The following is a 26462-nucleotide window of genomic DNA, read 5'->3' on the forward strand; positions in this document are numbered from 1 at the left end:
CTGGCTGGGGTAACAGCCGTCGCCCCGACTCCAGCCCCTTCGCCTTTGATGAACCGCCTGCATCCTCCTCTCACCTCGGCGGCCCATTTGAGATTCAGTATCTCTGCCTTTGCCCTCCTCTTCCCTCTCCTCCCTCCAAGTGCCTCCCTGCACTCCGGCCGGCTGGAGAGAGGGATGTGCCTGCTGAGGGGGACTATGGCTAGCTGTAAGTGCACTGGTGTTGATTCCAGTGTAGATCTGTAAGAGCCGTGGGCATCTGTGGAGCACTGAAGCGGCCAGGCTTGTCTAGGCACTTTACACGAATTAATTAATTTAATCCTCCCAGTGTCACCCATGGGATAAGTAATGTTACTCCAATTTAGGAAGGAGTGAAGGGAGTGGTGGAGTTTATGTAACTTGCTCAAGGAGAAGGGCTTGAGATTTGAGCACCTCAACTCTTTAACCTGGGTGTCAGGACTGGACTGGATGTAAGCTCCTCCTCCCTCCTCTCTCCTCCCTGGTTCCTGTCTCTCCCCATACTCCTTTCTCCATCTCCTACCCCAGGGGACATCCTTGGAGTGTGAACACCACGGAGGACATGTCTGTATGTGTCCTGGTATATGCATGTGTAGTGCTTGTGTAAGTGTGTAGCTGTGGGCATCACAGAATGAAGGCTGAGTCAGGTCTGGACATTCTCATGGCCACTGTTTCCTGCAAGGTTGTCAGTGATGAGGATGATGGAGACTGATGACAAATGCCCGTGATGTCTGTGACTGACCATGATGGAGAATACGTAGGAAATATGTGTTCTTGACATGTGATGTGATCTTGACCTCTGATCTGTCTGTGATGGTGACATGACTGAGGTGATCCATGCCTGATGTGAATGATACCGGTGTGTGTGTATCACCTGATTGCCATGTGTGGAGGTGGCACAGGACAGTGGCATGGGCTGCTGGACATTGTGGAGGTTTTATAAGCTTGACAGCTGCATGAGTGCCCTTCCTCCTCCCTGCTTTCCACCATGCCCTTGTCTGCCCCTAGCTTGGTTCAAGTGATCAGAGCAGGAGCCAACATCCCTGCTCCCCTATCCCTGGGAGGATCTATATTTCCAGAGACTACAGTAGACTGCATCCTTAGGATCAGCCTGGCAGGCAAGCAGAGCTGAACTAGACTCTGGCTCCGCCTTGGCCCCTGCAGGGTTACTGGAGGGACCTGGAGTCACATTGGCTAGGTTCTGGTAGATCCCCCCAGGCGACACCAGCTCCTCCCACTACCCTCCTTCTCTTCCTCCTCCTCTTACTGACCTTGGCTTTCCACAGGATGGGGGACACCCTGCACCCCGGTGAGTGATTTTGATCCTTGGTGGGGACTCCAAAGGATCAGAGGGGCAAAAGCAGAGGGCCTCGGGTCCATCTCCTGGATCCCCCCACCTCAAGGCCCCCACCTCTGCTCCGAGAGGTATAGATGGGCATACTAATCCAGCCCACCTTGGCCTGTGGGCAGGGGAGTAGGGAGGTCCTTGAAGGGCATCTCAGGCGGATATCTGTGTGCACAGGGATCAGGAAGGTCACTTGCTGCCGATGCAGCTACAGTTGCTGGTGGGAACACAACTGTGTACCTTGCAGACTGCTCCCAGGCCTAGGCCATGCTTATATTTACTAGGGGTCTCAGGTGGTATCTGCGCAACCTCAGCCTGGCTGGCATGCCTAGACCTGCCCTGGAATTTCTGGAATAGCTGAGGGCAGTACAGACATCCAGCCACTGCTTAGACCCCCTCCACACAATCCCACAATTCTGTGGGAGTTTTGGGGAACTACGAGGAGAGCCTGCTAGGTGTCTGGCACCAGACTGTCCCTTTTCTGGTGTATCTGGCAGTTGGAAAATCAGTTGTTGCTATCTCTACTTCATAGACAAGGAAACCAAGGCAGCCCAGAGTGGATAGGCAGGTTTACCTGGGTCACACAAACGAAGGCCAGGAATCCAAGCCAGGCCACTGGCCATCTGAACACCCAGAGGCCTGGATATGCATACCCTGGCTAAACTGCATATCCCAGACAATCTTCTCTATGTTAAACAATTGTGTTGCACCCTAGGGTGCACCATGGATGGACTGGGGTCTGCAGTTCAGCCCGCATCTGGCTCTGGTGGACCCTGGGGCCCAGGTGTGGTTTTCACAGGTGACTTTGCCTCCAAACCTTTCTGAGCCTTACTCTCCTTGTCACTAAGAGGAGCTAGATATTATCTATTGGAATGTTGCTGTGAGGACCAGAGACAACTCTTAGAAGGGCTTTGAGCCACCTGGAGTGATGGCTGAAGGGAGAAAGGAATGACTAGGTCTCAGAGAACCATTCACAGGCATTTTCAGGAGGTTGCTGTATGCTCAGCTCTACATTTTCTCAGAAAGACAGACAACAATGGTGAAGAAGGCTGCAGTATATGAGTTTAGAATAAATTATTTCCAACCTACTTCCACAAAAGGATCAGAAGAAATATGCAACAAAAGTGCTTCCCCAAAGGACTGTTACTGTCAGGAAGATTAAAAAACCATGCAGGGAAGGAGGACAAGGACTCTGAGATGAGGCAGGTAGTGACTATATAAGGAGTAAATTTAGTTTGGGGACTCCTGACAGTCAAGGCAGAAAGGGAAGTAAGATGAGCTGTATAGCTGACAAAATGAAGCATCTAATTTATTCAAGGGAGACACGAGGCTGCTCACTGAAGGGCCATAAATGTAATGGGCAGTGTGTTACTGGGTTTTCTGATTTTTCTTGTGACTCCTTGTTCTGATCCTGAGCAAGCATTGAAAGAATGTAAATGTCATACAGTATCTGAGAAACCATGTGCCTCTACTGGACTTTAACATGATCCAGTAAGCCGACTTGACCTATGGCTGCCTTTCTCCACTGAGCCATTGGCATTGACCTACATGGGATTGAGCAGATGTAACACTCTCACATGCTGTGGAAAGAAAAAACTGACTTTGCTCCGGAAATTATCGTGGGCACACTTTACCTGTAAGTTTCCTTGGGTGATAAAGAATCTATAGTCGGCCAGGTGTGGTGGCTCAAGCCTGTAATCCCAGCACTTTGGGAGGCAGAGACAAGAGGATTGCCTGAACTCAGGGGTTTGAAACCAGTCTGAGCAACATGGCGAGACCCTGTCTCTACAATAAATCAAAAACTGAGCTGGGTGTTGTGGCATGCACCTGTGGTTCCAGCTACTTGGATGGCTAAGTCAGAAGGATTGCCTGAGCCCAGCAGGTCAAAGCTGTAGTGGCCGTGAGCATGCCACTGCACTCCAGTCTGGGTGACAGAGTGAGACTCCAACTCAAAAAAAAAAAAAAAAGGATCTATAGTGCAGCACCTACTGAGTGGTTGTTGGCTCACAGAAGGCAAGCTAAATCTCATGCTAATAGCAAGAAGTTGTACCAGCTGGAGAAGGATGCGTCAGTCAGCATTCTCAGCTGCAAACAAGAGAAGTGAATTGTGGCCTATTTAAACAGGAAAGGAAGCCAGGCAGGGTGGCTCAAGCCTATAATCCCAGCACTTTGGGAGGCCAAGGTGAGAGGATTGCCTGAGCCCACGGGTTCGAGACCAGCCTGGGCAACTTGGTGAGCCCTCAGCTCTACAATAACTCAAAAAATTAGCCAAGCATGGTGGTGCATGCCTGTAGTTCCAGCTACTTGGAAGGCTGAGGCAAAAGGATTGCCTGAGCTCAGTAGGTTGAGGCTGCCGTGGTCATGAGTGTACCACTGCACTCCAGCCTGGATGACAGAGTGAGACTCCAACTCAGAAAAAAAAACAAACACAAAAACAGAAAAGGTTAGGGCATGGCCAGTGCATGGCCCAATCACACCAATAGTCTGGGTTGGTGAGGATACTTCTGTTACCATTTCTTTTTTTTTTTTTGAGTTGGAGTCTCACTCTGGTGCCCATTTCCAGCCACTGCAGCCTCGACCTGCTGGGCTCCGGCGATCCTTCCGCGTCAGCCTTCCAAGTAGCTGGAACTACAGGCGTGCACTACCACGCCCAGCTAATTTTTTGATTTATTGTAGAGATGAGGTCTCGTCAAGTTGCCCAGGCGGGTCTTGAACCCGCGGGCTCAGGCAATCCACTCACCTCAGCCTCCCAAAGTGCTGGGATTACAGGCTGAGCCACCGAACCCGGCCTTCTGTTACCATTTCCATCACTGGAAGCCATGCCAGCCCTTCTGTCAAAACTACATGCTGCTGCCATCCAACACCAAGGTGACTTCTTTGAACCAAGATGTTTGCTTCCTTCTTCTGTGAGACCTTGAATCAATACGGGGCTGCCAGGCTATCTAGGGTGGGACAAACACTTAGCATCTAGAAAAGGAATGCATAGTGTCATCCACCTGCTTGGTGGAAAGCTGGAATATCATCCACCAAGACTCAGAGGGGCCAGAGGTGGAAAACAGGGAAGTGTGTGAATGATGGGAGGCCAGAAAAAGCAGTTGAGCTCTGGGAGTTGAGACAGGCTTATGAAAAAAGAGCACTTGCCTCCTTTCAGCCAGGTTACTTAGGAGCTGGGACATCCTCTTACCAGCCTGGGCGGGTGAGTAGAGGTTAGTCTGCGGTACGTAGGGGCAGGTGATGGTATCTGGGGGCAAGGAGACCTACACCAGGACCCTGCCAACAGTCCGGGCTCCCATTCCTGTCCCCACTCAGTCCAACATCCACCAGCCTGTCTTTCCTAGGCTACCCTAGCTGGCTCCTTGCGCCCACTTATGCTCTTTAGTTTTGTGCTTGGCCCGCCTCCCAGCATGCCTCGGGCTGCCCTGCTGGATGCCTCTGCGCAGTGCATGGTGGGTAGCTAGCAGGCCATGGCAGCCGAAGGTTCTTTGTGTGGCTTCATCTATCTGGAGGGCAGCGTCCAGGCAGTCCCTGAGGACACCGAGCCCTTGACATCCTACACTCTGGGTACTCCAGAAAGGCCCGGAAAGGGAGTTGAGCGATCTGAGGGCGGGCCACGCCTCTCTGGCTGGCTCCGCCCCTCGGTGCCCACACGTGCGGCTGCGGCCTCCAAGGTGCTCCAGAGAAATGATGTTCTGAAAGCTTGGAGAGCATCCCCTAATTGTCCCTCTCTTTTCACAGGACATGGCAACCACAGAGAGAGCAGTCCTTTTCTTTGCCCTTTGGAGGCTTCCAGAGGAAATGACTACTATGACAGGAACCTGGCACTGTTTGAGGTAACTGGAGAGCCATTCTGGTGGGCAGGTGGGCGGGCAGGCGCCTGGCAGAACCCAAGCTTCAGCTAAGCAGGTGGGCTGGATGGCTTGCCTCCTCTGTCTTGCTCCTTTAGTCTCCCCTTGTCTGCCTTGTTCTCATAGCAGCCAGGCTGCAGTTCCTTTGGCTCTGTGAATTGCAATTACCTTATCCGAGGCTACTCAACCCCACCCCCATTGCCACCTCCAGGGCTATTCACTTCTGACTTCCTTGCAACCCTTCAGCAAAGTGACCACCCCTCAGGTCATCCCACCTCAGGATTTGCTCTCTTCCCTCCACTCTTAGTTCTTCTCCCACCTCATGGTTCTTTACTCTCTCATGGACTCTTCCTTGTCTTTCCGGGTTGGCTCTTCCAACTCTGTCCCCCTCTAGTTCACTGAGGCCTGGTCCTTCCCACTGGATATACTCCCCCTGTCCCCATCTTCAGCCTTAGTGGACAGGTCTCTGTGAAGATTGCCAAATTTATGCCTCTATACTTGAATTTTATCCTTTTCAGACACAAACTGAGATATGAGTTCTGAATTTTTTTTTTTTTTTTTTTTTGAGTTGGAGTCTCACTCTGTCGCCCAGACTGGAGTTCAGTGGCCGCTCCCGGCCACCGCAGTCTGGACCTGCTGGGCTCCAGTGATCCTTCCACCTCAGCCTTCCAAGTAGCCTGAATTACAGGCATGTGCTACCACACCCGGCTGATTTTTTTGATTTATTATAGAGATAAATAAATCGCTGCCCAGGCGGGTCTCGAACCCGTGGGCTCAGGCAATCCACTCACCTCAGCCTCGAGTTCTGAATTTAAAATGTGATTTAGACTTCGAAATGCTCACCCATGCATTCAGCCACCCCATGACTGAATAATGAAGGCTCCTCCATCTCCACATGCCCCAAAGGATTTACATCTTCACTCCAAACCAACTTCTTCCTGTGTGTAGGGTCAGAAGGGAGGTGACAGATAGGGAAAGGTTAAATGTAGGCAAGAGGCCAATGAAGGCCTCTTCTCTGAGAAGGCTGCAAGAGCAGAGAAAGACTAGACATTGCTGGGGCCGGGAGCCCTGGGAGGCCTCCTGATCTGGGAAAGCAGCAAGATTCTATAGTGAACGCCTTGTTCTGGCCCTACCTCAGATTAGGTCAGGATCCCACAGGCCTGATGTGAGTACTCACTGGGACAGGGGCCTGGAGGAAGACCATCGGGGAGATCAGTGTTTGGGCAGATAAGAGAGACTTCACTTGTCCCAGGCATTTCACTTTCACCTTCCTTGGTTCCCTGAGGTGACTAGAGTGGCTTTTTTGTGGGTGAGTTGAGCGTATATGTGAATCTCAGAGGGGCCCAGCCATAGCTGGGAGGTAGCCGGGCAGAACAGGTAAGATGAAGTGTGCTGTTCGCCTGCCTGCCAGCCGTGCCCTGCCCTACCCTCTCTCCCCTGAGGCAGATGATTTTCACAAATGGGCTGGCAGTGATTGCAGCCAAGGTGTGGCAGAGAAAAGCAGCCACTGGGCTGGGCCTTTGAGTGCCGTGTGCTGGCGTGTGGTGCCCACACCTGTCTAGTTGGCTGGCTTGGGCTTCCCCAGGCAAGAGCTGGGATCAGGCCCAGGCCCGTCTCTGGATTTGGCATAGGGCCAGGGGCCAGACTCCTGGATACACATAGGTAGCTTGATCCTGGCCTGGCCCGTTGCCATCTTGCCCCATGGCTCTGTTTACAGGAAGAGCTGGACATTCGCCCAAAGGTGTCATCTCTTCTGGGCAAGCTTGTCAGCTACACCAACCTCACCCAAGGCGCCAAGGAACATGAGGAGGCTGAGAGCGGAGAGAGTACCCGCCGGAGAGCAGCCGAGGTAAGCTGGTTGAGGCAGCAGAGGGACCACACCTTGGAAGACAGACACAACACCATGGAATTGGCTGTCCTCCCACATGGTGGTGAACCACATGGGATGTGGGTGCCAGGTGTAGTAAGCAGGGCACTGAGTGTGTTGGGCTCAGAGAGGCTTCAAGGGGTAGGCTAATGAGGAGCTCCTTCGGAGGGCAGAGGGCCAGAGAGACACTCAGAAAGACAGTGAAACGAATAACCCTCACTGTGTGTGTGAGGGACCATGCTAAGCCGTGGGCTTGGGTTGTCCCATGTCATCCTCACAACAAAACTGTGAGGCAGGTGCTGTTATAATCCCTGCTTTTCAGATGAGGTAACTGAGTGTCAGGGGCCTTAACTAACTTGCCTAAGGGAACTCAGCTAGATGAGATCAATGTGTGACACTGGGAGGCAGATCTATGTATTTGTGGATTTTGTGGGGGACATATTTGTGAGATAAGTACGTAGAATGCCAGAGTACTGGCATCATATCAGGGTGGATAAGGGTGTTGCCTTTGGAGCAAGGAGCCTGGTTGTTCCTTTGAGGCCATGCAAGCCAGAGCAAATGACAAACCCTCCTGTCCCTCACTATGTTGGCCCAGGGCTCCACTGGCAGACTCCTCCAACAGCCCCTGAGTTCCTTGAGCGCTAGAGTAGGGGGTCGTGTATTGTGATTGGAGCCTGGCACTGTCTTGTGGGGCTTCCCTGTCCCCTGTCCTGGTCCCATCATCTGTGAACCATCCAGTCCTCTGACCCTTCAGCCTCTCTTCTCTTTTGGCTGACTTCCACATCCTTGCCCAGCTCCTCTGTGTGATGGGGCTCAGCTTACTTGAGGGCTAGAAATTTTTCTTTTTTTTTTTTTTTTTTTTGAGTTGGAGTCTCACTCTGTCGCCCAGACTGGAGTGCAGTGGCCGCTCCCGGCCACCGCAGCCTCGCCTGCTGGGCTCCGGCGATCCTTCCACCTCAGCCTTCCAAGTAGCCAGAACTACAGGTGTGTGCTACCACGCCTGGCTTTATTTATTGTAGAGATGAGGTCTCGCTACCCAGGCGGGTCTTGAACCCGCAGGCTCGGGCAATCCACTCACCTCAGCCTCCCAAGGCGCGGGATTACTGTCTGAGCCACCGAGCCCGGCTGGAGATTTTTCTACATTTTCCATTTGGAGGCAAAGGACCCTCCCTCTCCACAAACTGAATCCATGAGATTTGGGGAGCAGGTGTGTCTTAGAAGGAGCTGGAGTCTGGCACTGGCTGTAATGTTCTTGAAGGTTAGCACAAGCAGAAGGAACTCCTGGTTGGAATAAGCCAGGCTTCCAACCTCAGATCTGCTCCTGAGATTTGAGCCTCACTGGGATGGGCCCAGGAGGGAGGGTAGACCCAGCTGAAGTGCGCCACTCACCTTGCCCTTCCTGGTGGCAAATCAACCCACATCTCAGAGAGGACAACTGATACCTTGAGATTTCACAGACCCAACCCTCACCTTGTCCAGCTGGTTGTGATTTTGCTGGCATGTCCTGGACTACAGATAGCAGAGAACCCTGGCTGTGTCTGTCTATTTCTATGCAGCACTGCAGAGGTGTCTCAGCTTCTGAGATTGTTGCCTGCAATGGGTGATAGGACTCTTAGGTAAAAGCCTCAACCCTGAACCTTTAGACCAAGGGAGCTAAATCAAAAAGGGTAATTCGTGTCTCAACAGGAGTGTGGGAAGGAAGTCTGGGCTGGTGAAGGGCCTTGGTCACTTGGCCTAATGAGGAGCCTGTGAAGATGCTGGGGTCCAGCCTAGACTTAGCTACCCAGCTCATCTGGCCCCACAGTAAGCACATGAGAGGGTGGCTGGATGTCCCAGCTCCAGTGGCTTTTCTGTGGAGGAAAGAGGAGTCTGGTCAAGTGTTCAGGGAGTCAGTAGGAAGCTAGGGATCTAGGGTTGAGGCGCTGTGGTCCTCACTCAGGGTGAGTCTGAGCAGGGGCCTCAGAAAAGGAAGACTTGAAGTAGGAAGTGTGGGCCTCCAACCAGACTATGCCAAGGCCCAAAGGCAGCCTCTCCCTAGCAGCTGCTCCAGCACAGGCTCCGGTTCTGGCCTGATGACCTTCTGAGGCTGCCAGAGGTTATTTGGGGATGCAGAAAGCATTTCCGGCCCGCCCTGCCCTTTCCCACACTGCCCTTTTGTCAGAGTGACTCAGCCTAGAATGGGGGTGGGACTAGGCGCTCTTGCTGCCACTATTCAGTGGGTGATATCCTCTGAGAAGAGCTCAGACTGAGCCCACATGAACCGTATCTGTCACCCACACTGCACTGTGCAGGACAGGATGAGGAACCACTTAACTCATGCTTAGTCCCTCCTGAGATCATTCAGTCTGCACATAGCTCCTGCCCTAGGCAGGGACCCATCAGAAGGGGTCCTTGGCCATGTAGGTCTCTTCCCACCCCAGCTTCAGGGCAGCAGGATGCTTTGCTGGGGCTCCAGTGGAAGTTCTCAGGTCCCACTGTCCCAGGCTGCACTCTTGGGGACTCAGTTCTTCAAGAAGATGGCAGCCTGCCTCTGTACTCTCAGCCTCTGCCCTGGCCTCCTGACTGGCCCCTACTCTGTCCTTAGATAGCTGAGAAATCTACACATTAGATCTTCCTCACCTGTTCTACAGCCTGAATACTCTCTCTGTAGGATTTTCCCAGCAGGATGTCCCAGAGGCTTCCAGAGCACTACCCACTGGTTTCAGAAGCACCTTTTGGATACCTGCAGGGCTTGCTGGAGATAGAACAGTAAACAAACCAGGTCTACCCCATTGTGACCACAAGATGTATGAGTAAATAGTTACTGGGACCTGTAATGACAACTATAATAGAAGGCATATCAGATGCTGAGGGAATGCAAGAGGGAGTACTGACTCCACCTAAGGCAACTCCTCCAGGGAACTTTCTGGAAGAGGTAACAGTTAAACCTCCTGAAGGCAGTGAGGCTGGGCTGACCTCCTGAGGCAGAGTCCAGCACGTGCCCCAGGTTCAGAGAATCTGAGGGACCCATATGGTCAGGGGCTGGCACTGACAAGGGAGTGATGGGACACATCTGGTGGTAGACAACATTTGGGCCACACACTGGGTTACAGAACAATGTGGAGGGTTTTCAGCATGGGTGATGAGATTGGACTTGGTTTTCAGAGACCTGCTTCAGCCGCAGAGTGGGCTAGAATGTGGAGAGGACTAGTACGGGAGGGTACCACTCAGAAGCCCCATGCGTACTGCCTCAGGTTTGAAGGACTAAGGTTGGGGCAAAGCAGGCTGATCTTAGAGTAGCAGAGAAGTGAACTGGGCAGGAGTCAGTGTTTACCTGGACTGGAGTGGAGGGTTTGGAGAGAGGGAGGGCCAGAGACAACTTCTTGGACTTTGGCTTAAGTGACTTGAGGCCTCCTGAGTGAGAAGATAGAGATCTGAGGATAGGCCTCTTTGTCCAGAAGTTTAACCGAAGAGAGGGAGGGAAGGAGGCCACACCTTGAGGGGAATTTAAGGTTCAAAAACTCACACATGGGGTTTTAAAATTAATCGAGGTTTACATCTTCCCAGTCTGAACTGCCTGCCTATATGAAAGTCAATAGGGATATCCTAGCTAGTCATGACCTAGTCACCCATACCTCCTGTGTTCCCCAGGACTCCTCTGGGGGTGAGGATTTACTGAGTGACTAGGGCTGGCCCTCCATGGTGTACCCTCCCCCCTCCTGCATGTAGGCACCCAGCATGGGCACCCTCATGGGGGTGTACCTACCCTGCCTGCAGAACATCTTCGGCGTTATCCTCTTCCTGCGGCTGACCTGGATGGTGGGCACAGCTGGTGTCCTGCAGGCCCTCCTCATCGTGCTCATCTGTTGCTGCTGTGTGAGTGTTCCGGCGGGATGGGGTGGGCTGGGCGTGGGCTGTGGCTGCCTCACAGAGCCCACCCAGCTGAGCTGCTCACCCAGGCCCTCCTCCCACAGACCCTGCTGACAGCCATCTCTATGAGTGCCATCGCCACCAACGGTGTAGTCCCAGGTGGGTCAGCACCACCCAAGGCCTGGCAGGGGGAACAGGGCCCAGAATCTGCCTTGACCTGCCCGGGAACCCTCATTGCTTACCCCTACCCCTCAAGCAGTTCTCTGATGTGATCCTAATTCCTGACTCTAAGACAGTGCCACCACTTAGAAGTTTCCCTGCTTGACAGAGTTTGAGACTACTGTTGTATTGTGTTGTTAGTATAAAAATACCCCCACAAAAGCAATATATGTAAAGTATTGCATGTTCTCTCTCTCTCTATATATATATATGTATATATATATATTTGTATTTCCTAAATATATATGTGTATATTTCTCAACTGTTGAAAACAGTTTTTTAGAACAGAATTCTCTGTGGTAGACTATAACCTAATTTATGATTATTCTTCTACCTGTGGGTTCACTTTTTTCATTATTGTAAATATTGTCATGAATAGCCTTGAACACAAATCTCTGTTCATGTCCCTGGCAGTTCCCTTAGGAGAATGTCCTGGAAGTGGGATCACAACATGAAGGGGATTGACCTTTTTAAGTTTCTGGATCCCTGTTTCCAGATTTTCACTAGAGAAGTATCAGCAACAGATAAAATCAGCAACATGGGACCACTCTTGTTCCCTGTATGCTTGCCACGCTGGGGCCCAGGGTTAATACTCAGTCTTGCCAGACTGATAGAAGCACAGACTCAAGGCAGGAGGGTCAGCCATGGGTACTCCCCTGGTGGCAGGCCCTGTACTCTGCCCTAGGGACAAAAGACTGAACAAGACATGAACCTGCCCTGGTCTCATCCCACCTCAGGAGGAGTGAGGTGTGCTGTGATAGGGCATACCTAGCTAGAGGAGGCTGTGGGGACGACTGGCCTGAGTGCAGGAAGTTGGAGGACAGCGGCCACTCAGCCACTGCTACAAACCCACAGCTGCCTCAACAAAGTAGTCATTTCACTGGCCCATGCTGAACATTCAAGCCAGAAGGGAGTGGCATCCACTGCCGGCCTGGCCACTTACCAACTGTGCAACTTTGGACAAGGTAGCATGGACCCTGTATCTGGATCTTCTAGTTTTGGGGCTTTTTTGGTTTTGTTTTCTTTCTCATATTGCTTCTACATTTATTATTTGGAATTCTTCTTTAAGAAAAATTTGTCCCTTCTCCCCATTTATTTACTTATTCATTCAACCCCTCTACTTATCTGTAAATAGGAAAAGTAGTCCTTGTCCCTCTGGGGAGTTGTGAGGGCTTGTCATGGGGAGACCCCCTAGAAGGAGAACCAGCCTTGACCTGTGTATACTTTCCATTCTCTGCTGTAGCTGGAGGCTCCTATTTCATGATCTCGCGCTCGCTGGGGCCAGAATTCGGAGGTGCAGTGGGCCTGTGCTTCTACCTGGGAACAACATTTGCAGCAGCCATGTACATCCTAGGGGCGATCGAGATCCTTCTGGTGAGTCAGGCTAAGCCCTGGCCAACTCTGGTCATGTCCAGATAGTCCTTTTGGACTCCAAACAGAAGGGCCAGGCTATTCATGGCCCCCTCACCTCTGGCCAAGGCTTGGGGGTTATAAAGTGGGAGGCCTCCCCGAGGGAGAAAGACCTTTGCTCAGACTGGTTTCCCTTTCACCTACATGCTGGTGTGGGCCAGGGAGGGAAGGGGCTTGGCTGCCTTCACCTTGACCCTGACGTTCCATCTACCTGGACACCATTTTAACCATGGCAGGGGGTCTGTGAACTGTTGGATTGAGCTCAGTGACAGATCTTGGTGGTGACGCAGAGACTGCCTTCTGGGCTTGTGTGGGCTCTGGAGCTCTCTCCCAAGGCTCCCTCAAGGCTCTGTGCCAGGGTCCTTTGGATCCAATTTTTCTTTGTCTCTTAATCTGGGCGAGCAGCCCTGGGACACTGTCTGGCAGTCGGTGCCCACTCTCCGTGTGCCCCATGGGTGCTCTCACAGAGTCAACTTCTCACTCCTCACTGAACTGCCCTGACCAGGGGGAGAAGGGTTAGAGGAGCTGTGGGGGGCACAGGTGATAGGTGCCTGTCCCTGGGGATCCAGAGAGTTGGAGATATTTAGAGAGACTGCCTGGCTATTCCCACCTCCAGGTCTTCTACCTGCAGTGTGGACCCTGCACCTGGATCTTCTGATTGTGGGTGTTTTTGTTTGTTTTTTATTTCTCATATTTCTTTTACATTTATTTGGAATTCTTCTGTAAGAAAAATTTGTCTTTTCTCCCCATCTATTTATTCAGCCATGTAATTGTATCTGGATGGACTTCTGGGTGTTTATTCTATTCTTTGGGTTGTAATCCAATACTATCATTGTTTATTTTGTTGCTCAAACTGTTCCACTTTGGCTATTTAGCTATTCAGCTTGGCTCCTATGTCTGGATCCTTTTTGTTTGTTTACTTGTTTTTAAATAACAGTTGTATTGAGATACAATTTACATACCATACAATTCACTACCCATTAAAACTGTATAATTCAATGGCTTTTAGTATGTTCACAGCATCATGCAATCAGTTTTAAAATATTTTCGTCACCCCAAAAAGAAACCTCATTAGTAGTCCCTCTCCACTCCCCACCAGCCCTGGTAACCACTAATCTGCTTTCTCTCCCTGGATTTATCTATACTAGATGTTCCGTACAAACAGAATCATACTGTATGTGGTCTTTTGTGACTGGCTTCTTTTAGGTACTCTTTTAAAAAGAAAACCAAGCCGGGCACGATGGCCTATAGTCCCAGCATTTTGGGAGGTGGAGGCGAGATGATTGCCTGAGCTCAGGTGTTCGAGACCAGCCTGAGCAGCATAGCAAGACCTCATCTCTACAATAAATCGAAAAATTAGCCAGGTGTGGTAGTGTATGCTGTGGTCAGCTACGTGGAGGGCTAAGGCAGAAGGATTGCCTGACCCCAGCAGGTTGAGGCTGTGGTGGCTGTGAGCAGCGTGCCATTGCACTCCAGTCTGGGTGACAGAGTGAGACTCCAACTCAAAAAAAAAAAAGAAAGAAAACCAAAATGCTCCTGACTCTCTAAATAAGATCTAATTGTCTTTATGTGTCTTCTTGTTTCAGACCTACATTGCCCCACCAGCTGCCATTTTTTACCCATCGGGTGCTCATGACACATCAAGTGCCACGTTGAACAATATGCGGGTGTATGGAACCATTTTTCTGACCTTCATGACCCTGGTGGTATTTGTTGGTGTCAAGTATGTGAACAAATTTGCCTCACTCTTCCTGGCCTGTGTGATCATCTCCATCCTCTCCATCTATGCTGGGGGCATCAAGTCTATTTTTGACCCTCCCGTGTTTCCGTAAGTAACCTGGGGATTTGTCCAGGCATTACATTGACATCTCTCCCACTTAGACAGCCTTTGATGTCCCAGGTCCCAGAGAATGCAGGACGGGAACAGGCTGGGGCCTCCAGCTGAGCAGGTACTAGTGCTTTCCTCTGCCATAGGGTATGCATGCTGGGCAACAGGACCCTGTCCCGGGACCAGTTTGACATCTGTGCTAAGACGACCGTGGAGGATAATGAGACAGTGGCCACTCAGCTATGGAGTTTCTTCTGCCACAGCCCCAACCTTACCACTGACTCCTGTGACCCCTACTTCCTGCTCAACAATGTGACCGAGATCCCTGGCATCCCCGGAGCAGCTGCTGGTGTGCTCCAGGGTGGGTCTTCTCCCCCTTTTGCTCCTGAGCCCACAGGCTGGGCAGGAGAGCAGAGCACAGAGCTGTCCTTGTATGGTCAGCTCGGGAATGGGGGCAGGTCTGGCTGTTTTCCCAGCTCAGCAGTGTCCTCTCAGCCTGGCTCCTGGCAGCTGAATTTTGGGTGAGCGGAGCCTTTTTGGCCAGCATCCCAGGGCGGCAGCAGCCCCAGAAAATTCTGGCAGCCCCTCTCCCCACCGGCCACCAGCCCCTAACATTGCTTTGGGATATTCCCACAGGACCCATAAAGGGCCTCTGTCTATGAAGCAGGCAGTGGCGGGCTCTGGCTGGTGGTGATTCAGCTACCTTTGTCTGTCAGACTCCTAACCGGACAGCCCCTTCACTGGCCAGCACAGCCCTGTGGCTGGTGATATAGTCACTGAGCTGAAGCTGTCCCCTGAGTCCCTAGAGCTTCCCTGTCTGCAGGCTCTGGCTGAGCTGCCCCAAACTGCCCCAGGGAAGTAGGTAGGGGCTGTGGTTGTGATGTTGCTGCCCCCACAGAAAACCTGTGGAGCACCTACCTGGAGAAGGGTGAGATTGTGGAGAAGCACGGGCTGCCCTCCACCGATGCTGTTGGCCTGAAGGAGAGCCTGCCCCTATATGTGGTGGCTGACATTGCCACATCCTTCACCGTGCTGGTTGGCATCTTCTTCCCCTCCGTAACAGGTGAGTTCCCCTTGCCCACCCATCTAGCCCTGTTCCCCATCTTGGGGAGTCCCTGAGGGAATCTGGTCTATTTTTGGAGGCATCATGGCCGGCTCAAACCGCTCTGGGGACCTCCGTGACGCCCAGAAGTCCATCCCGGTGGGGACCATTCTGGCCATCATTACAACCTCCCTTGTGTGTATCCTTTCCTAGGCTTGGGGCAGGTGGGGCAGGGAACAGGAGGTACTTGGCCTGTGTGTAAGTTGCCAGCCGGCATGTCCAGACACACCCCACACACACATGCATATCTTCCCACCTCCTCACACATACTTGGGGCACACGTGTACACACCATGAAACCATCAGCTGTAGGTATCCTAGCTGAGGCTGGGGTGAGGGGCACATGGTCCTGCGCAGGAAGCAAGCAGGCACAGCAGAGCAGCGGAGGCCTAGTTTTCCTTGACACCGCTACAGACTTCAGCAGCGTGGTTCTCTTTGGTGCCTGCATCGAGGGTGTGGTGCTCCGGGACAAGTGAGTGAGCTGGGCTCTGTGGCAGTGGCTCAGCTTTTGCCTGTCCCACACCAGTCCCCCACCATGTGTGGTCACACATGTGTCCTCAGGTTGCTGGCTGCCACTGGTGGTTTGTGCCAGCAGATGGGTCAGGCCCCTCCAGGACTTTTGCTTCTGAGAGGATGGTGACATCAGGGTCAGGGCTAGGCTGAGAGGGGAAGGATAGGGGGTGGTAGAACTGGCATTCTCCACTGAGGTCTCCACTGTCCACCATAGCCATCCTTCATAACCCCTGACATCTCTCACTCTGGGCGGCCCCTGCAGATACGGTGATGGTGTCAGCAGGAACCTAGTGGTGGGCACCTTGGCCTGGCCTTCACCCTGGGTCATTGTCATCGGCTCCTTCTTCTCAACTTGTGGTGCTGGCCTCCAGAGCCTCACTGGGGCACCACGCCTATTGCAGGCCATTGCCAAGGACAACATCATCCCCTTTCTCCGGGTGAGCCCTTCTGCACTGCCTCCCTGCCCCGTGCCTGGCTGCTCCTGGGCCCCTCACACTGACTGGGGAGAGAGAGAGTTTGGAATGTGGATGCAACATGTCCTGCCCACAGTGGTCCCAGGACCATGCAGCCATCCATAAGGAGCTACTGAGACCTGCCCTGACCCTGCCCTGCTGTCGGCAGAGCTGCTTGGACTCAGAATCCTTGTGGCTTTTTATGGCGCATCCAAAGCAGAGAGGCCTAGTGAGATGGAGTCAGGGAAATGTGTGACACCCATAGGGAAAGGCATGGGGGTGGCCTGAGCCCCGAGGAAGGCACTGGGGGTGATGGAAGCCAGGCTGTAGCTTGGGGCCCGAGGTGTGGCCTGGGGGTGCTAGAACAAGCCCCTTCTCTGGTGCACAGGTGTTTGGCCACGGGAAGGCAAATGGTGAACCCACATGGGCACTGCTCCTAACTGCACTCATCGCTGAGCTGGGCATCCTCATCGCCTCCCTGGACATGGTGGCCCCCATTCTATCCATGTGAGCTGGGGTCTGGGGCAGGGCAGGGGATGGTCTTGGGAAAGGCTCCCTGCACCCCAGTCCCTCCCTGAGACTGTGTCTCTTGTTGAGGGCCCATCCGGGAGGCAAGCTGTATGAGGAGATGTTGTCTGGCAGGGCTCGGCCCACCCCTGCATTCAGAAGCAAGCCTAGCACATATAGAAGCTGTAGAGAGACCAACAGGTCCCATATCTTTCTTGCCTGCCTCAGAGCAGGCAGCTGGCAGACTTCTACCCTTGGCCAGTCTCTCATGCCTTGAAGCCAAGTTCTGGGATAAAGGCTGGGCGTTGTGGCTTATGCCTGTAGTTCCAGCACTTTGGGAGGCTGAGGCAGGAGGATCCTTTGAGCCCAGGAGTTCGAGGCTGCAGTGAGCTGTGATCATGCCACTACACTCCAGCTTGGGCAACGGAAAGAGACTCTGTCTCAAAAAAAAATTTTCTGGAATCAGCTAGGCAAATCAGTGTGCCAGCGCCTTGCAGGTGATCAGCATGTGGTGGGTGATTCTTGGGGTCCCTGAAACAGCTTGTTTGGTTGCTGTGCTCACCTCTGCCCATGCCGGGGTCCTCGCACGCCCTGCTCCGTAGCGGATGCTCCTTGCTTGGCGGCCTCCCCTTCACTGCCTCCTTCAGCCTACAGACCTGACAGCCTCCCTCCCCCTGAGCAGCCACCATCCCAGCCACAGTCAGTCCTGCTGAAGCTGGTGTTCTCGTCCCTCTGAACACACTCCTGCCCCTCACATAAGTGCACACCTAAAACTGTTCTTACCACTGACCCCTCTTGCCTAAGCCAGTGGATATGTCTCAGTCTTTATCGTGTGGCTCTTGCTGGCAGCCCCTGAGGGGACTTACCACTCCCCCGTTGTGGAAGCCCCTGCTCCTGGCACAACCTCTTCCATGGGTCTCCCTGCCTGCCTGTCTGCCCTTCCCCTCTGCCAGCTGAGGGTGGAGGTTGGCGCCCCCTCCCTCCACTCTGCTCCTCGGCTGCCTTTCTGAAAGGCTCACGCAACCAGCCTTGCCCGCGTCTCAGACTCCCACACTCAGTGCGGTGTCTCTCAAATGTTTCTGTGCATTCAGATGGTCCTGGTCATCTTCTCCCGGTCTGCTCCTCCTCCCCACATGCATGACAGCCCCCTTATCCAACTGGTCACCTAAGCCAGAGGCATGGCAGTTGTCGAGCTCCAGACACTGAGCACTCCCCACCGATTTTCCCACTGTCCTTTTCCAGTTCTACATGCACCATTCCCCAGCCAGCAGCCCTTTCTCTCCTCCCCTGCTAGCAAAGACATATCCATCCTCTGCAACCTGGCTCTGAGGACAGCTTCTCTGAAGAAGTCCCATCTGCCTCAGGCCATGGAAGTGGGTGTTGTGAGGCTGAGAAGACCAGGCTGAACCCATGCAGGGAGGGGTCATGGCGTGTCCAGCCTGACATCAGGGCCCTGGCTGCTGAGGAGGCTGTTCTGTGCCAACCACCTCCTGTGCCACAGGTTCTTTCTGATGTGCTACCTGTTTGTGAACCTGGCCTGCGCTGTGCAGACACTCCTGAGGACCCCTAACTGGCGGCCCCGGTTCAAGTACTATCACTGGTAAGCCTTGGCCTCTGATGCAGATGTCAGGGAAGCCAGGAGCCCTATTCTGGATGAGGTTGGGGTTTCCTGGGCAGCAGTTGCTCTTGGTGAAACACTCTGGGGAGGGAGATTGTGGAGCTGGGGACTCGACCTGTTTCTCTTACCCAGCATATGACCTGGGCCCTGACAGGGCCGCTGGGGCACGAGCTAGGCTGTGGCCTGGGGCCTTACTGCTCTTGCCCTGACTCTGCCCTTTCCTCCACTCTGGCTCAGGGCGCTGTCCTTCCTGGGCATGAGCCTCTGCTTGGCCCTTATGTTTGTCTCCTCATGGTACTATGCCCTGGTCGCCATGCTCATTGCAGGCATGATCTACAAGTACATCGAGTACCAAGGGTGAGTGAAGGGCTGCCGCCTGCCTCTGACAACCCATACGGCACTGCGGGTGACTGGCTGAGCAAGTGGGGTCTGAATGTTGGCTTGGGCAGGGAGCTGGGCCATTCTTTGCTGGCCACTGCGGGCACCAGGACTGGAGGGCTGTGACTCAGGGCCCCCAGGGTGGTCCTAGGTGATAGGACCCCTCTATCCTAAGTCACATAGAAATCCGTGAGTGGGACTAAGGGCTCACCAGCTGTGATGGCATCTGCAGGGCTGAGAAGGAGTGGGGTGATGGGATCCGAGGCCTGTCCCTGAGTGCTGCCCGCTATGCACTGTTACGGCTAGAGGAGGGGCCTCCTCACACCAAAAACTGGAGGTGAGTGCACATCTAGTTACTGGCAGGGCCCATCTCAAGGTTCTTAGTGGGTGCTGGGGAGTGGGGAGGGTCCAGAGGCGCTAGCTCCCCATCCTGGGGCTCCCTCCTGCTTGTTGAGCTTTTGGGTTCACGCTACTCAAACCTATGGGGGCTCATGACCCATGAAGGGCAGAAGAGGAGGGGCTCCCTAGAACCGTCTGGCCCTGGGCTCAGGCTGCCTCCCTATCTGGCCACTGCAGACCTCAGCTCCTGGTGCTGCTGAAGCTAGACGAGGACCTTCATGTGAAGTATCCACGGCTCCTCACCTTTGCCTCCCAGCTCAAGGCCGGCAAGGGCCTGACAATCGTTGGTTCTGTCATTCAGGGCAGCTTCTTGGAGAGCTATGGCGAGGCCCAGGCTGCTGAGCAGGTGCCTGCTGTAGGGGGTGGGGAGCTGAGCTGCACTGGAGGCAAATGGGCAGCAGCTGCCACATGGGGGGGGCACCAATCATGGCCAACCTGGCCAGCTGGGTGGACAGCACTGCTGCCATCTGAGAGCTGGAACAAGGGGGGATCTAGCTGTCCCATCTTTAAAATATGGCCTCTGGGTGGACAGTTTGCCCTCCCTCACTCCCAAGTTGTTTTGTTCCCTAGGGGCCTTGGAAGGGAACTCAAAGAAGGAAAGCTGATGGCCTTGCCTTCCAACCCTGGTGTGTTCCCCACAGACAATCAAGAACATGATGGAGATTGAGAAGGTGAAAGGCTTCTGCCAGGTGGTGGTAGCCAGCAAGGTGCGTGAGGGGCTGGCACACCTCATCCAGTCTTGTGGCCTGGGCGGCATGAGGCATAACTCCGTGGTGCTGGGCTGGCCCTACGGCTGGCGACAGAGCGAGGACCCACGTGCCTGGAAGACCTTCATTGGTATGTAAAGTACCAGTGCCTGGGGTGGGCTAAGTGGACCAGGGCCCGAGGATCCAATGAGGTGGTAGAAGCTGGAGGGCCGCAGGCTGGTGGTCAGCAGTACCCCTCTTCCCCAGACACTGTGCGCTGCACTACAGCTGCCCACCTGGCTCTGCTCGTGCCCAAGAACATTGCCTTCTACCCCAGCAACCATGAGCGCTACCTGGAGGGCCACATCGATGTGTGGTGGATTGTGCACGATGGCGGCATGCTCATGCTTTTGCCCTTCCTGCTGCGCCAGCATAAGGTGGGCCAGGCGAGTGGGCACTTGTGAGAGAGGCTGGGCCCTTGGAGGGGGTGAGTATGACTGAACTGCTCACCTGCTCCATTGCCCCAGGTTTGGAGGAAGTGCCGGATGCGCATCTTCACAGTGGCCCAGATGGACGACAACAGCATCCAGATGAAGAAGGATCTAGCCATCTTCCTGTACCATCTACGCCTTGAGGCCGAGGTGGAGGTGGTGGAGATGGTGAGCCCCCTGCCCTGACCCTCTGGATACTGTGGCCCATGCAGCCAGTCCTCACAGCCTGCCTTTTCCACAGCACAACAGCGACATCTCTGCATACACCTACGAGCGGACGCTGATGATGGAGCAGCGGTCCCAGATGCTGCGGCAGATGAGGCTGACCAAGACCGAACGGGAGCGAGAAGTCAGTGGCCTTTCTGGTTCAGGCTCGGGGCGGGTGGCAGGGTCAGGCTTTTGGAGCTGCCATCTCCAAAGGGGGCTGTCAGAATAATTCCCCATAGCTCCTCCCCAGCCGGTGTCCATTTCTCTGAAGCAGGGTGGTCATGTTCAGCTAACTAGGCTCCCCCCACCTTTTTCCATGGCACTGAGACTACCTCCTCTGATTGTCTCCAGGCCCAACTGGTCAAGGACCGGCACTCAGCCCTGCGGCTAGAGAGCCTGTACTCTGATGAGGAGGATGAGTCTGCAGCAGGGGCAGACAAGATCCAAATGACATGGACTCGTGACAAGTACATGACTGAGCCCTGGGACCCCAGTCATGCCCCTGACAACTTCCGGGAGCTGGTGCATATTAAGCCGTGAGTGCAGCTAAAATGGACCCAGCCACATCAGGGTCTGGGGGTAGAACTGGATGGGGACACAAGCTGTGTGGGTGGGCCAGGGACGTGGGGCTTCCTTGCAGCATGATTCACTGTGACCTGTGATCGGCTACATTACCTGCAGGGACCAATCCAATGTGCGGCGCATGCACACTGCTGTGAAGCTCAATGAAGTCATTGTCACACGCTCCCACGATGCCCGCCTGGTCCTACTGAACATGCCTGGCCCTCCCAAGAACAGTGAGGGTGATGAGAACTGTATCCCTTTGTGGAGAGACAGGCAGTGGGGAGGTGGATAGTGTGAGGCCAGACCAGGAGCTCCTCTCCCTGGGTGCCCCTGGGTGGGAGCAGCCAAGGTTGCCCAGCTCTGATTGATGGGCAAACTATCCTGGTTACCCCTTGGTCCCCAGTGCTGCCTCCTTGACCTGATACCCTGCAGACATGGAGTTCCTCGAGGTGCTGACCGAGGGCTTGGAACGGGTGCTGTTGGTGCGTGGTGGTGGCCGTGAAGTCATCACCATCTACTCCTGAGCCCAGTGAAGTCTTGTGGCCTAGAGTGGAGGTGTCCAGGGTAACAGCCACCTCCCAGCACCTACCTGCCAGCCCTGCTTGCCTGTCCCTGCCCTGGACCCAGCTTTGCTAGGTTTCCTTGGAAACTGGGCCTGAGCCTGGCACTGGAAATGGATCTGAGGTCCTGTGGGACCCTGGGAGGTTTGGGGACTTTCCCATCCAGCACCCCTGTAGGCCGGCCCTGGCTGAAGAAGACTGATGGGCGCCGACATGGAATTTGAAGGCAGCTGGCCCAGCCCAGCCCAGGAACGCTATTTATTGCATATTTATTGTCTGGATGTCACCATCAGAGAGGAGGGAAGGGGAGCAAGGGAGGGCCTGGCCCAGCCTGCCTGCCGAAAGACCTGGCTCAGGCTACTGTGGACCGGAATCCCCACCAAGCCAAGCCGAATGGAGCCGGCCGAGCTGAGGCCTGACTTTTTCAATAAAACATTGTGTACTTCTGGGCCTCCTGCTGCCCTGGCTCTGTTTCCCCTGGCGCCAAGGGAAGAAGGCGGAACTTAACCCAGGCCCAGAGCTGGCTCCCTGAGGCTATGCCCCTTTCCCCTTTCCGGCAGTCTCTGGCCACCCCCATTGGCCAGACTGTCCCTCCCACTGACCATGGGCCCCTCCCATCTCCACACCAGATAAGGCCAGCCCAGTACTGCTTCATCTGGCAGTAGGCACTAGGGCTGGAATGGGGCCGCCCGGCTCCCCATGGCAGTGGGTGCTGCTGCTGCTGGGGCTGCTGCTCCCCCCTGCTGCCCCCTTCTGGCTCCTCAATGTGCTCTTCCCCCCGCACACCACGCCCAAGGCTGAGCTCAGTAACCACACACGGCCCGTCATCCTCGGTAAGCCCCCACCAGGCCCCGATGCACCAGGCTAGACCTTGGGGAGCCTGGGCCCCAGCCCCTGGTCGCAGACCCAGCTAAGGTCCTTCTGCCCCTGCATAATCCCTGATACCTGCCTCGGTGTGGGGAGGGGCCAAAGGCTTATCCTGTTGAGAAATGACCTCCTCCTCCCACTGCACTTGGTGTCTCTGAGTTGTCTACCTCGGGGGTGCGCCTGAGATCTTGGCCAGGGCATTACAAGCTGTGATCAGCCGCAGCCAAACCAGATCCTGGGCCAAGCCCACCACTTCTTTCTTGGCTCCCACCCACCAAGGATAAGATGACCAGCCCAGGGCAGGAGAGCAGAAGAGGCCCATCAACGCCTGCCCCCTGCTCCTAGGCCCAGCCCCCATTTCCCCATACCCATCTGTTCTCATCGTGGACTTTGGCAATAATGTAGCTCCATGCTGGGTATTTGCTTTGTGGAGGCAGGGGTCAGTGGCCTTGGTCCCTGCACCTTCCCTTCTGAGAGAGGCCTGGGTTTTGGGCTCTCTGAGGGGACAGTGGGAGGGGGTGACCAGAACGAGAAGATAAGTGTTCTTTGTACCTGTGGGTTGAGAGTGTGGGAGATGGAAGGGTGGGGATGGTCCTTGCAGTATCTGGGGGTAAGACTGGGGGAGGGGTCATGGGGGGACTCCAAGGAGTCCGGAGTGAGGACTGGTGCTCGCAGTGCCTGGCTGCCTGGGGAATCAGCTAGAAGCCAAGCTGGACAAACCGCACGTGGTGAACTGGATGTGCTACCGCAAGACTGAGGACTTCTTCACCATCTGGCTGGATCTCAACATGTTTCTACCCCTCGGGGTGGACTGCTGGATTGATAACACCAGGTATGTGCCACGTGCTTGCCTCAAGTCCCACACACTGCATCTTGGCCACTGGCTGCTGAATGTCCCACTGCTCCCAGGGTTGTCTACAACAGAACCTCTGGACACGTATCCAATGCCCCTGGTGTACAGATCCGCGTCCCTGGCTTTGGCAAGACCTACTCTGTTGAGTACCTTGACAGCAACAAGCTGGCAGGTGTGTATACTGGAGAAGCGGGCAGAGGCTCCAGGCTGTGGTGGTGACCCCCAGCAGTCACAGCCAGAGCCCCGAATGCTGCTGCCTCCCCTCATAGGTTATATGCACACGCTAGTGCAGAATCTGGTCAACAATGGGTATGCGCGTGATGAGACAGTGCGGGCCGCCCCCTATGACTGGAGGCTGGAGCCCAGTGAGTATCTGCAGACAATGGGCTTGTGGCAGGGCAGGTGGCCCTTGATCCCAGCTGTCATGACCCCATTTCCCGCGGCAGGCCAGCAGGAGGAATACTACCGGAAGCTTGCTGGGCTGGTGGAGGAGATGCATGCTGCTTACGGGAAGCCCGTCTTCCTCATCGGGCACAGCCTCGGCTGCCTGCACTTGCTCTATTTCTTGCTGCGCCAGCCCCAGTCTTGGAAGGACCGCTTCATTGATGGCTTCATCTCTCTTGGGGCTCCCTGGGGTGGCTCTATCAAGCCCATGCTGGTCTTGGCCTCAGGTGAGAGGGCCTGACCACTCATGTCCTGTGGGGGGAGGGTGGTGGGATGAAGCTGACGGAGAACCTACCTACCGTCACTCCAGCTTTTGCTCACAATGGCCACTGAGGGTGTTGTCTGAATGCCCAGTCATTGGCCCTCCCAGAGCGTGACCCCGGCCTGGGCTGTTAGAGTGGCTCCTGCCAGAGTCTGTGTTAGTGATGACAAAGGGGAAGTAAACACAGGAAGTGGAACCCACAATCTGGTTTCTTCCTTGTGGCCCCAGATCCTGCCTATCCAACTTTCTGCTCCCAAGCGCTCCTTTGCCCAGGGATCAGCCAAAGCCAGGGTCAGACACTAGGAGCCCCTCCTGCCCTTCCCTGAGGGGTGGCACCAGGGACCCCACACTGACACAGCTTCATCTATTCAGCACCCACTCTATGCTGGACACAGCCAGACTCAGCCTTCCCCTAGGTAACTCTCAATCCGGTGAGGGAAACATGCATCAGACTACACCAGTAAGTGTCAAGACAGAGATGCCATCTCATTTCATCCCTCCAGAACACATGGTCTCTGTGTCCCCCGTACAGCACAGGCCACACGCAGGAGCTGACAGATGCATGCCTGAGGGAGAACAGCCAGCGTCGCCCCCAACCATTCACATCCTCAGGAAGCCCCTCCCTACCCACCTACAGCCCCACCCTACAGAGGTGCCATGAGGTTCTCATTTAGTAAGCCCGTAGTGAACACCTACTGAATGGCAGGCCTGCTCAAGTCTATGGCTTGCAGTCTGGATTGGGCATGGACAAGATTGAGCAACCAGCTAAACTTACACTGGGGGCAAGCTGTGGACGCCCCAGGCCTGGCTTCCTGTCTCACCTAGCTCCATATTCACAGGTGACAACCAGGGCATCCCAATCATGTCCAGCATCAAGCTGAGAGAGGAGCAGCGAATAACAACGACTTCCCCCTGGATGTTTCCCTCTCAGATGGCTTGGCCTGAGGACCATGTGTTCATTTCCACACCCAATTTCAACTACACAGGCCGTGACTTTCAGCGCTTCTTTGTAGACCTGCGCTTTGAGGAAGGCTGGTACATGTGGCTACAGACGCGTGACCTATTGTCAGGACTCCCAGCACCTGGTGTGGAAGTATACTGTCTATATGGTGTGGGCCAGCCCACACCCAGCACCTACATCTATGACCATGGCTTCCCTTACACAGACCCTGTAGGTGTGCTCTATGAGGACGGTGATGACACGGTGGCTACACGCAGCACTGAGCTCTGTGGCCTCTGGCGGGAGCGCCAGCCACAGCCTGTGCATCTGCTGCCCCTGCACGGGACACAGCACCTCAACATGGTCTTCAGCAACCAGACACTGGAACACATCAATACCATCCTGCTGGGTGCCTACCGCCGTAGTACTCCTGTATCCCCAACTGCCAGCCCAGAACCCTTGTCCCCAGAATAAAGGTTTTCTTTGCTGATGTGTGTGTTGAGGGTTGAAGAGGACGCACTAGAGTCCCCACATCAAGTTTCACTCATCATCAGCCACAGGCTCAGCGCTGTGTGAAGCATGAGACAAGATGGGCTCCCACTCTCCTGGCTGAGCTGTTTCAGTAGCCGGCCCGGTGCCCGCCTCTGTGCTGGCATGGGATCTGGAGCCAGCTGCACCCACAGCCATGTGATGGGGGCACAGAGAGGGAACGATCAGCTCCCAAAAGGGCAGGTAAGACAGTGCTGGGTGAGTGACAGAGCCACAAGAGTTTAGGGTCTGGGAGTGACAACCATATCATTCCACTAATGAAGGTTTAATTGTTAATGAATCTGAGTGCTCTGAGAAAAGTCTAGGAAGCAGAAAAAGGATGATTCTTGCAGGTAAGGGGGGCTTCCCAGAGGAGGTTGGCCTACACGGAGGTCTGAGTGATGAGAAAGGTAACGGGCCACTAGGAAGACTTGGGTTTGAGATTTCCTAGAAAGACTCCCTTTCTGCAGAGCGGAATATAAGTTTGCGGATAGGGGATAGGAAGTGTGGGGTAGGCAGTGCAATTTCCAGGTGGGAGAGGATGCTTATTAAGACCTAGCAGTTTGCCACACGCAGTAGCTCAAGCCTGTAATCCCACTACTTTGGAAGGTGACGCGAGGATTGCCTGAGCTCAGGGCTTCGAGATCAGCCTAGGCAACTTGGTGAGACCTTGTCTCTACAATAAATCAAAAAATAAGCCAGCTGTGGTAAAGC

General features: G+C 54.4%; 2 protein-coding genes across 4 annotated transcripts; both read left to right on the forward strand.

Annotated features, from left to right (window-relative positions):
* The first annotated feature begins 1219 nt into the window (after positions 1-1219).
* SLC12A4 (solute carrier family 12 member 4) lies at positions 1220-22305 on the forward strand. Of its 2 annotated transcripts, none has more exons than XM_008065746.1 (24): positions 1220-1324; positions 5096-5190; positions 6923-7054; positions 10781-10927; positions 11026-11080; positions 12384-12514; positions 14137-14378; positions 14525-14739; positions 15277-15441; positions 15521-15619; positions 15894-15951; positions 16255-16429; positions 16833-16951; positions 18453-18551; positions 18807-18926; positions 19180-19284; positions 19524-19692; positions 19988-20183; positions 20300-20469; positions 20560-20691; positions 20765-20872; positions 21082-21266; positions 21412-21545; positions 21727-22305. In XM_008065746.1, exons 1-24 carry the CDS (start codon positions 1303-1305, stop codon positions 21816-21818), a joined length of 3165 nt encoding a protein of 1054 aa, XP_008063937.1. In that variant the 5' UTR covers positions 1220-1302; the 3' UTR covers positions 21819-22305. The 2 variants fall into 2 exon arrangements, with proteins under 2 accessions (XP_008063937.1, XP_008063936.1); XM_008065745.1 differs by lacking the exon at positions 1220-1324 and adding an exon at positions 4799-4921.
* LCAT (lecithin-cholesterol acyltransferase) lies at positions 22264-25710 on the forward strand. 2 transcript variants are annotated; one of them, XM_008065744.1, is made up of 6 exons: positions 22264-22687; positions 23397-23553; positions 23631-23746; positions 23844-23939; positions 24021-24245; positions 25120-25710. In XM_008065744.1, exons 1-6 carry the CDS (start codon positions 22534-22536, stop codon positions 25692-25694), a joined length of 1323 nt encoding a protein of 440 aa, XP_008063935.1. In that variant the 5' UTR covers positions 22264-22533; the 3' UTR covers positions 25695-25710. The 2 variants fall into 2 exon arrangements, with proteins under 2 accessions (XP_008063935.1, XP_021572062.1); XM_021716387.1 differs by having other exon boundaries at positions 22521-22687; positions 23844-24245.
* Positions 25711-26462: the final 752 nt, after the last annotated feature.

Source organism: Carlito syrichta, unplaced genomic scaffold, assembly GCF_000164805.1.
Source record: "Carlito syrichta isolate Samal-C Ts95f unplaced genomic scaffold, Tarsius_syrichta-2.0.1 Scaffold308803, whole genome shotgun sequence".
NCBI lineage: Eukaryota > Metazoa > Chordata > Mammalia > Primates > Tarsiidae > Carlito > Carlito syrichta.

What these genes read in the sequence shown, in the direction of transcription:
- SLC12A4 (XM_008065745.1), top strand. Translation starts at nt 4,825, where the DNA reads ATGGCAGCCGAAGGTTCTTTGTGTGGCTTCATCTATCTGGAGGGCAGC. An exon ending in CCCGCCGGAGAGCAGCCGAG is followed by an intron (nt 7,055 to 10,780) that starts GTAAGCTGGTTG and finishes TCCTGCATGTAG; the next exon opens with GCACCCAGCATGGGCACCCT. An exon ending in CATTACAACCTCCCTTGTGT is followed by an intron (nt 15,620 to 15,893) that starts GTATCCTTTCCT and finishes ACACCGCTACAG; the next exon opens with ACTTCAGCAGCGTGGTTCTC.
- LCAT (XM_021716387.1), top strand. Translation starts at nt 22,534, where the DNA reads ATGGGGCCGCCCGGCTCCCCATGGCAGTGGGTGCTGCTGCTGCTGGGG. An exon ending in TGCTGGATTGATAACACCAG is followed by an intron (nt 23,554 to 23,630) that starts GTATGTGCCACG and finishes CACTGCTCCCAG; the next exon opens with GGTTGTCTACAACAGAACCT. An exon ending in CATGCTGGTCTTGGCCTCAG is followed by an intron (nt 24,246 to 25,119) that starts GTGAGAGGGCCT and finishes CCATATTCACAG; the next exon opens with GTGACAACCAGGGCATCCCA.